Genomic DNA, 10,923 nt, shown 5'->3' on the forward strand with positions numbered 1-10,923 from the left:
TTGAAAACTCTACAGACTATTCGATTTATCTAGTTCTTACCATTTGGAGTTACAATATCTTATGCTGCAGCGTGTTCCAATCTCTCCCCAAACACAATCAGTTCTTCGTACGAAGCAGGTAAATTAAGCGACGACGTCTATCGGCAAATCGAAATTGTAGCCAGTAGCCATCCTTCAATTACTACTGACCATCTATCATCATCGTCGTCCGTCGGGTCGATCCTCACAGTCAAACGCGTCTACGAAATCCTTGCGTAATTAGTGAACTAATTTGACCAAATCGGTCCTTCAATGATGTAAAATAATCGGCTAGATCTATCTAGTTGTCGTCCTCACATGGCGTTAGGTAGCCGTGCCCATTTCTTTCATATCGGAACCCCTTTGAGCTGTTCTATCTCCTGCATTATTACCACAAAACTACATATAAAGCAAGCTAAACCCACTGGTCCAGTCACTGTCAAGACACTTCACAACCATGCCGTCAGTGGGCACTGCCGCCGTCGCCTTGTTCCTTCTCGTAATCGCCTCCACCGCCGGCGCCCAACTCTCCCACAAATACTACTCCACCACTTGCCCCGGCCTGCAGCCTCTCGTCCGCCGTATCATTGACCAGGCCCTCTCGCAGGATCCAACATTGGGCGCCGCTCTTCTTCGTCTCTTCTTCCATGATTGCTTCGTAAATGTACACTTCTCCCATAATCGCCGTTCGCTTTGTTGATCGAAATCCTGAAACTAATTAATGGATTCAGGGCTGCGACGCATCGGTGCTGCTCGACGACACCGCGACCTTCGCCGGGGAGAAGAACGCCGCCCCCAACATGAACTCCCTCCGCGGCTTCCAAGTCATCGACGCCATCAAATCCAGCGTCGAAGCAAAGTGTAGGCAAACTGTGTCTTGCGCCGACATCCTCGCCCTCGCAGCTAGGGACAGCGTTGCCGCGGTGAGTGATTGGTGAGTTCGTCGCACGAATGTTTAATTAGATTCTAATTTGAGTTGCAGCTTGGAGGTCCATACTGGGCGGTGTACCTGGGCCGGAGGGACTCCCGGACGGCGAGCCAGAGAGAGGCGGTGGCCAATTTGCCGCCGCCGGGCGCCAGCCTGTCGACCATGGTGTCGTCCTTCGGGGCGAAGGGGCTGGCGGCGTGGGACACGATCGCGCTCTCCGGCGCACACACCATCGGACAGGCGCGCTGCGCCAACTTCCGGCAGCACATCTACAACGACACCGACGTCGACCCGGGTTTCGCCGGGGTCCGACAGCTGGCCTGCCCGGCTTCTGGTGGAGACTCCATAACGGCTCCGCTGGACGTGCAGACGCCAATGGTCTTCGACAACGATTACTACCGGAACCTGGTGGCGCGCAAGGGGCTGCTGCACTCCGACCAGCAGCTTTTCAACGGTGGCCAGTACGACTACTTGGTGTCGCTCTACAGCACCAACCAGACAGCTTTCTTCGACGACTTCGCCACCGCCATGGTCAAGATGGGGGACATGAGCCCGCTCACGGGTTCCGTCGGGGAGATCAGGACGAATTGCAGGAGGTGGAACTGATTGATTGGGTCTCAGATGAGATTTTGCGATGTTTATTGGAATTCGGATTTGTTGAAGTAGGGGAACAATAATTTAATTTTGTATAATTAAATCAATAATTTGTGATCTTCGAAATCTCTTCTTCCGGATATCGAATGAAATAGACCTGATCTATGTACACGTATGACAGCGTTGCAAGGGGTCAATTTTTTGTTAGTCGGCATTATTATTCTATCTGAATAAATTGAATAAATTGAGAAACGCAGGTAGGTAGCGAATAAATTAAGAAGCGCTTATTCGTCTATTAGTCTAATATTTATACATCAATTATTCATTAAGAAAAAATTATCAGTTAATTTAAATTAAAATTTAATTTTTAGATGTCTTAAAAATTAAGAAACATTATGTCTCTGTTGTACCATTATCCAGGAGCAATAAGTAAAAAGCTCTAAAGGGGTCAAAATTTTTGAATTTTATGGAAGAGACCATGAAACTAATTATTGATTAATTGCTAATCAGTCGTGCTTAATTGAAGTAGCTTAACACACATTTATGAGAAAACATTGGGGGAAGTAAAGAAATAATTTACAGCAAGAAATCAAGAAATCAAGGGATCAAGAGTTAACTTGAAGCAAGCAAAAGTTTGTTGTTTTCTTATGAAAGTTGGATTGTTACACTTCGACTTGCTTGTGTTCATGTAACAGAAAATGACTAAAAGGAATCAAACTTTATACTAATAACATGGAGGAATAAAGGGAGCATCATCCAAATGGAACGCTTTGTCGTAAATCAAGATAATATATTTAGGATCATCTCAATTATTCCCTTGGGAACATGCAGTGAAGCCGACCCTCAAACTAAGAAAAAGTAAGAACTTTTTGATGGAAGAAAGGAAAAGTAACGTACGAGATTTCTAGGTTTTATTCAACTTATTTAGATGTCAATTAATAGGGAGAAAAAAAATGGAGTTATACATTTTGCATTTTGAACTTTAATTATAAAACAGAATCATTAAGCTTAAGATTTAGAAGTTAATTATGGAAGCAGCATCATCACGTGCAAGATGACAGCTTTATTATAATGAAAAAAGACATCAATTCTTAGCATACCTGTCTTTAGAAAACAAATTTTTTTTTCCATTTTCTAATTGTCAATCGACTATAAGTTCTCTTTATGATTTATCTTCCTTTACATAAGGATAACCTTGAAGGACATCAGATGTGAGCATAATCATATTTTACTATAATTTATTTAATATTTAGAGTCCTCACGGGGTACCTAGTGAGCTTGTGACTGAAAAGATGGAGCCAGGTTCAAGGTCGCCCGGGCTACAACTTGGGTCCGATAGTGAATTTACTGTAGATTAAATGCAGGAGAAACAAAAAAAAAGGAAGAGAAAGAGGAAGTAACCAAGGGGACGACGTCAACATCGTCGCTCGTAGCCCACCACCCACGATTAGACAAGGTAGATCACCCGAGCTGACTTTACCATTGAGATCAATTCTCGACGGGCACACACACTCAGAGAAAAAACTTCGTCGACCCCTAATCACTTGGCAGTCAGTTATAAGCTGATTATATGATTTACCTCTTTTCATATAACCTTGGGACGGGTTGTGAGGGGCACATGGGATGAGCATAATCACCTTTTCCTATAATTTTTTTAATATTTAGAGTATGGATCAAATCTTGGTGGGCCCATGCCCTCCGAAAAAAACTCCTTCTACCCCTTAACCACCTGTCGGTCGGCTATAAGTTAACTTATGATTTATCTCTTTTCACATTATCTGGAGACAGACTATGAAAAGCACATGCGATAAGTGTAATCACCTTTTGCTACAATTTATTTAATACTTAAAAGTGTTGGTTGCTACTCGGAATACCGTCTTAGTTCCCCTGTATAAAAATTTGTACAAGCATAGAACTATCCTAGCTACCCATGTGCTCTACTGAAGTTAAATTTTGATTGCAAACGATGTTTAACATTATTAATCCAAATTGTCCTTCAGAAGTTAAACTTGGATTGGAAACGATACTTAATATTTTTACTCCAAGTTTAACTGATGTGATCTTCCTAAGTTAAATCATATTACAGAAGTTATCAAATATCTATTTCAAAAATCGACTTCCAGGTTAAACATGACGAGGCACTAGACCTTCTTGGGTATGAGATCATCCACCACTTCCTAGACAAAGCCTCACAAAGAAATCAGATATTTAACTTCTTACAGTAAACTAGGTTTAACTATAGAGACCTCAATAGAAGCACATTATCGAAACATGAAATCGAAAAATAAAATCGATAACAAAAACGATAACTTAAAACCAATAACCTCTTGTGTTTGGTTTTTCAAGATCTATATAAAAGATGAACAAGTTATGATGCGGAAACTAATAACTAGTTATACCTTTTGTAGCTTATAGATCTCTTGATCTTCTATTGTATTCTTCTCATTCTCTTGGATGTCGTGTGGGCGACGATCTACCAAGATGAAATCCATCCAAGCCTTCTCTTCTTGCTTCCAAGTTTTGGCCACCAACAACCTCTAAAGGATGATGAGTTTTGGCCACCAACCAATCTCCAAGGGATGCTATGAAACAATGTCTCCTTTCTCTTGTTCTTCTCCAAGCAAAATCCGGCCACCAAAGTCTCTCCAAGAAGTTGATGCCGCCGGCCACAAAGAAGAAGAATAGGGGAAGAGGAAGGTCCGACCACAAGGAATAAGAGGGGAGGAATAGAAGATTATTCTTATTCATGAGGCATCACTCCCTCTCTTTTATATTCCTTGGTCATGGTAAAAAAGGAAAGTTTTAAACATAATTAAAACTTCCTTATTTTCCTTGCTCATGTCTAAAAAGGAAAGTTTTTAAAAAAAATTAAAACTTCCTTTTAATGAAGCCTTGACCGACCACCCTCATGTGCCCTAAACAAGGAAAGTTTTAAAAGAAAAATTAAAACTTCCTTATTTGTTTCCGGAAAAATAAAAATTTCTCTATTTAAATCACTTCATGGTTGGTTATAAAAGGAAAATTAAAATCTCTCTTTTTAAACATGTGGATGGTTACAAAAAAGGAAAGTTTTATCCAAAAATTAAAATTTTCCTTTTAACTACAAATAAGGAAAGATATCAAATTTCTCTTTTAATTTTTTGTAGAAACTTATAAAAGGAAAGATTTTAAAATTTTGAACTCTCTTTTAAAACCATGACTTCCACATAAGAAAAGATTTAAAATTTAAAACTCCCTTTAATCTTAATGTGGCCGGCCACAACTTGGCTTCCATCTTGGCTTTGTTTGGCCGACCCTAGCTTGGGCTCCAAGCTTGGCTTGGCCGGCCACCATAAGATGGGTAAGAAATTGGGCCTTAGGTGCATATAAGACTTTATAAATAAGAGGCTACAATAGGGACCGAGAGGAGGAATTGGTTTTGGTCTCCCGATGAGCTTGAGCTTCCCGTGTTCGCCCCGGACACCCAACTCAAGTTCATCAATAATATCTCATTCCACTAAAGAGTTATTATTACACTACCGTACCAATCCCATATTACAATATGGGCTCCTTCTTATCATGAGTACGTTAGTCTCCTTGTGTTTAAGATATTGAATGTCCACTAATCAAATAAGTTACTGACAACTCACTTAATTAATATCTAGCTCCAAGAGTTGTACCACTCAACGTTATTGTCATGTCGGACTAAGTCCACCTGTAGAGTTTACATGACAATCCTTATGAGCTCCTCAAGGGGACATCATCAGCCTAGATTTCTAGGACACAGTTTCATTCTATAATCAACAACACACTATATAAATAATATCATTTCCCAACTTATTGGGCCTATTGATTTAATGAACTAAATCACACCCTTTGATAAATTAAAGAAATAAATATTAAGTATATGTGCTTGTTATTATATAATGATTAAGAGTATGCACTTCCATAATAACAGAGGTTTTGTTCTTTTATGTAGTCAGTATAAAAAGAAATTACCTCAAATGGTCCTTCTCAGTACACTTATAGTGTACTAGTATAATTTTATAGTCAAGATAAACTAATATCAAATTACACTACAACCACTCCAATGGTTTGTCCCATTCCATCTTAGTTGTGAGCTACTATTTATAATTTATAAGGAACTGATAACATGAACTTCTGTGTGTCTCCTCACACCATGTTATCTACAATATAAATTAAATGGACAACTACACTTAGCATAAATGTAGACATTTGACCAATGTGATTCTTATTTCAAAATAAATGTTTATACAAAAAACTAGACTTTCAGTATACACTCTAACAAAAAGTCCCCATGGAAGTGCCCAGTTAGCTAGAGGGTGATAAATTTACTACAATGGAGCCAGGATCAATTCCCAATGAATACATACCCTTGGAGAAAAAACTCCTCCTACCCCTAGCTACTTGACAGTCGACTATAAGCTAACCCTATGATTTATCTCATTTTATATAATCTGGGAACAAACTATGGGGAATATCTAGAATATCTAGGGTGAGCATAATTACTTGCCATTTACTTAATTACATAAAAAATCACATTGAAGCATTATTAGCATCGAGTTATTTCTTTATTAATGATAAAACTCACCTTTTGCAATTAAGTAAGAGTAATTTGGTCCAGTAAGGATACTTAGTTGTTTGTGCTCTTTTTGAGCATTTTTCAAGGTTTCAAGTTGAGGGAAGAAGCTTTCCACAGTATAAATTTAATCCTAGATAGTGTTGCTAGAGGTTGTTGAGTCAGGTTAGATCCAAAGTTGTTTGAATCCTTATTTGATTAAGACTAGCTTAGATCAAAGGAATTCACAACAATGAGGCTACAACTGTAAGAAGGTTGTTGCCCTCCCCTTCCAATGCCTAAGCAATAAATTTGGCTAATTGGTTTACTGTATCTGCTATTTTCCCTACGATACTATATACCTTGTATCTCTAGTTCTTTATTATGTTCATGCACTATCTGTCTATTACCTGCTGAGTCCCAGCACTCACTACCCCATAAACTGGTTTATTTCGCCAAGTATCAGATAAAGGATATATGAAGTCGCCTGGAGATCTTGTCCGTCAGTCCTATGTCACATCGAGCTTCTCCTACCGTTAGTGTTTCGATTCGCATTATTGGTTTTGCACTTGTTCTTGTATTTGTGTATTCTTTTATATGGAGTTTTGTTTGGTGGAATCTTGTATTTGGTTTGGTGATGATGTGTCCAGCTGAGCCGGCTCGCATTTAGTTATTTTGTTCATTTCATGTTCGTTATTTTGTGATTTCCGCTGTGCTATGTTTCAGCCATGTGGGCTGACTATTAACTGCATTGGTTGTGATTATTTCAAGCCGTGTGGGCTACTTATAAACTGCTAGTGTGTTTATATCCAACCGTGAGGGCTAAAGTATATAGTTGATGAGTATGCTTGTGGATGTATCTATATATACTTCGGAATGTTATTGTTACAGGGGATGCACTGTCCAATTTTCGTCGGAATACCTTACTCTCGAGGGGTGACAGTTGTATCACATAAGTATTAAGCAACTACCTCTACACTTTTCCATATCATTGTGATCTACCTGAATATATCTACTAAGTTATCCAAACCATGTATATATAGTCCATTGTAAAAGTCCTCATGGAATAAGATACCTCAATCCTCTATTGACTAGTCAAGCTAACAATGGTATATATATAATTCAGTCCTTTCTACGTCAGTACAAGTTATGTACTCAAGTGTTCCTTCTAGGTTATCTAACCAGTCACAAGCAACTCAGAGGTTAGAAACTCCATGAAATAGGCTAAATTGGTCCTCTATTGATCAAGACAACATGAATCAATTGATCCTTTACTAACCAAGCCAATAATTGTATACAACTCTATCTTTCACCTAGATGGTAGTAGCAAGAGTTGGTACCACCAGTGGTTGGGTAGGATTAATTCTCTGAGACTATAATCTCTAATCTTGTAACGACCCAATATTCCTCATTAGGAGTTCTAAAATTCTTAAAAATATTTACAAATGCTATAGAAAAATTCTAGAGATTTTTAGAAATTTTTAGAGTATTTTTATGCAATTTTTGGAGATCGTTTAGTATTTTTACTAAACGAAAGAAGTTGCAAAAAAAAAGGGGAATGTCCAAGCCGAGATTCGAACCGTGGATCTTAGGTTAAGCCAAGCCTTAAATGAATCCGGTTAGCCAACTATTCCATGGCTGTTTTGTTATAATATAAGGGAATTAAATATAGTTAAGCGGTCTTAAGAAACGAAATAAAGTTTCCGTTTAAAAAGGAGCCGAGGGCGGCTCGAACCCGAGACCTTCGGGAATTCACCTTTCCAGCGGACCAAGCGCGCACGCTGATATTTCGTGAAAGAGTAAGGCATGAAATATTCTTAAGCCATAACAGAATACCCTAGGTTATAAAAGGATAAGTTAAGAGAGGGATTAGTTATTTTCTTTTCCCTCAAAAAATTCCTCCTCTCGCACGCGGCGACGGCGTCGGCGTCGGCTCCTGCTTGGGCGAAATCGCAGCTGAAGCTAGGGTTTCGATCCGACGGTCGGCCAAGGTTATCCGAGGGGCTCCTCCATCTCCTTAAAGCTCTTCTCGACGTGGAGGAGTCGGGAGCACGAATAAGAGTCGGCATTTCGAGCTCGCCGAAAGCCCTAGAAGCCTCTTTCTCGGTTGTAAGTCCAAGAAACCCAAGGTAAGTGCTCTCACCTGCAGTAAGAGTAGCTCTCGGATTCTTGTTTTCCTTGATTTTCGAAGCATGTTGTAAAATTTGATGCTAAGGATTTGGTTCTTCTTCCTTGCTTTCGGAACATAGTGTACAAAATTTAGTTGCTAGGGATTTAGCCCTCTTTCTTTGCTTTTGGAACAAATGAAATCAAGATGAGCGGTTCGGCTTTGAGTTAAGTACATATGAAGTTTTATAAAAGAAGGGATCGGAGCATTTTTGCACGTAATGAACATGTAACAAGTCTATAGATCAAGCAAAATTTGATAGGAAAGGTACGTACTATAGAAAAATATTTACAAATGCTATAGAAAAATTCTAGAGATTTTTAGAAATTTTTAGAGTATTTTTATGTAATTTTTGGAGATCGTTTAGTATTTTTACTAAACGAAAGAAGTTGCAAAAAAAAAGGGGAATGTCCAAGCCGAGATTCGAACCGTGGATCTTAGGTTAAGCCAAGCCTTAAATGAATCCGGTTAGCCAACTATTCCATGGCTGTTTTGTTATAATATAAGGGAATTAAATATAGTTAAGCGGTCTTAAGAAACGAAATAAAGTTTCCGTTTAAAAAGGAGCCGAGGGCGGCTCGAACCCGAGACCTTCGGGAATTCACCTTTCCAGCGGACCAAGCGCGCACGCTGATATTTCGTGAAAGAGTAAGGCATGAAATATTCTTAAGCCATAACAGAATACCCTAGGTTATAAAAGGATAAGTTAAGAGAGGGATTAGTTATTTTCTTTTCCCTCAAAAAATTCCTCCTCTCGCACGCGGCGACAGCGTCGGCGTCGGCTCCTGCTTGGGCGAAATCGCAGCTGAAGCTAGGGTTTCGATCCGACGGTCGGCCAAGGTTATCCGAGGGGCTCCTCCATCTCCTTAAAGCTCTTCTCGACGTGGAGGAGTCGGGAGCACGAATAAGAGTCGGCATTTCGAGCTCGCCGAAAGCCCTAGAAGCCTCTTTCTCGGTTGTAAGTCCAAGAAACCCAAGGTAAGTGCTCTCACCTGCAGTAAGAGTAGCTCTCGGATTCTTGTTTTCCTTGATTTTCGAAGCATGTTGTAAAATTTGATGCTAAGGATTTGGTTCTTCTTCCTTGCTTTCGGAACATAGTGTACAAAATTTAGTTGCTAGGGATTTAGCCCTCTTTCTTTGCTTTTGGAACAAATGAAATCAAGATGAGCGGTTCGGCTTTGAGTTAAGTACATATGAAGTTTTATAAAAGAAGGGATCGGAGCATTTTTGCACGTAATGAACATGTAACAAGTCTATAGATCAAGCAAAATTTGATAGGAAAGGTACGTATTATAACAAGAAGGAGAACATGTTGTGCAGATTTGTTTTTAGTTGCTGTATAGAGTTTCCTTTGGTGGTGCAGCGTTGACTTCTTTGTTTTGGTTTTCCTTAGCTGTTGTGAGCATATGCAGATTTTCACTTACTATTGGTTTTAAGTGGGGCATGTAGTTTAGTTTCGTGGTGTAGCACCTCAGATTTTAGATTCTTGGTTTGCTGCAATAAAAAAAAAAGAAGAAGAACATCCCTTATAGTTATCTTTTCAAACATAGACTTCTTTGTTACCTTAATGGGCAGATCAGTTTATATAGAGTCTTGAAAGTTTTCCATTTCCGAAGTTGGTCAGACCTGCCAATGCATATGCCAGCTTGATTGATCTAAAGACTAGTCCTGTACTTGTTAACTTTCTGCGGATTGTCACAAAGATATCGCAGTTATGTTTTGTAACAATAGAACATCAGAGCAGAGAAACAAAAATAAGAAAACAAGATTTACATAATTTTTATAGAAGGATTTAGTAGACGGTGAGTTTTCTTTGGAGGTTTGAGTTTGGATTTGTGCTTTGGTTGTTTCTGCTGCCGTGAACCACAAAGGGAGGAAGAAGATGATTAATCGAGTCTGTGAATTGTTTTCTTCAGACTTTGTATTGGAAATTCGGATAGATTTCTGATGTAGACTTTTCTAATTGGGATCCACCAATTGTAGTGCAGATTTTATGAAGTTTAGAATGCAGATTTCATTAAGCTTACAAGTGCAGAATTTTATTAGGCTTTCAAGTGCAGAAGTTAGTTAGTGTAGTGAGCAGATTTGATTAAGCTTGTATGCAGATTTGATTAAGCTTAGTATGCAGATTTTAGATAAGCTTAGTATGCAGATTTTGTTAAGCTAGTATGCAGATTTCTGTTAAGCTATTATGCAGATTTTTTTTTATTAAGCTAGTATGCAGATTTCTGTTAAGCATTAGTGCAGATTTTTGATAAGTATTGTATGTGCAGATTTCTTTTGTATTCTATGCATGATTATGTGTTACATAGTTGGTTTCATTCATAGATGCATACGAAAGATACCCTAACAGTATTTTGGGTTTAAGAAATGTATAAGAAAGATGAAGAAAAGTATAAGAAAGAAAAAGAAAAGAAAGAGAAAGGCCAAGGCCTTAAGTAGATCCCAAAGTCAAGACTTTAGGGATTTTTGGCACACAAGGTGCCTATTAAAATGGCAAGGCATTTAAAGAAGAAGTAATTAAGATTATAAGTATTTTACTTTTAAGAAGAGGCTAGTACCCGACTTCCGAGGTTGTCGTTAAACAAATCCAGGTGTCCAATTCTGAGGTCTTGGCCCTGGTAGACTGAGGTCTGCTCTTTTAGGATTGGTGGCTCG

At 38.9% G+C, this 10,923-nt stretch overlaps 1 protein-coding gene across 1 annotated transcript; it reads left to right on the top strand.

The window, feature by feature from the left end:
• The first annotated feature begins 367 nt into the window (after positions 1–367).
• On the top strand, positions 368–1,680 carry LOC121984231 (peroxidase P7-like). The gene is made up of 3 exons (XM_042537068.1): positions 368–682; positions 750–941; positions 1,001–1,680. Exons 1-3 carry the CDS (start codon positions 476–478, stop codon positions 1,550–1,552), a joined length of 951 nt encoding a protein of 316 aa, XP_042393002.1. The 5' UTR covers positions 368–475; the 3' UTR covers positions 1,553–1,680.
• Positions 1,681–10,923: the final 9,243 nt, after the last annotated feature.

This window comes from Zingiber officinale, chromosome 5B (assembly GCF_018446385.1).
Source record: "Zingiber officinale cultivar Zhangliang chromosome 5B, Zo_v1.1, whole genome shotgun sequence".
NCBI classification, from domain to species: domain Eukaryota; kingdom Viridiplantae; phylum Streptophyta; class Magnoliopsida; order Zingiberales; family Zingiberaceae; genus Zingiber; species Zingiber officinale.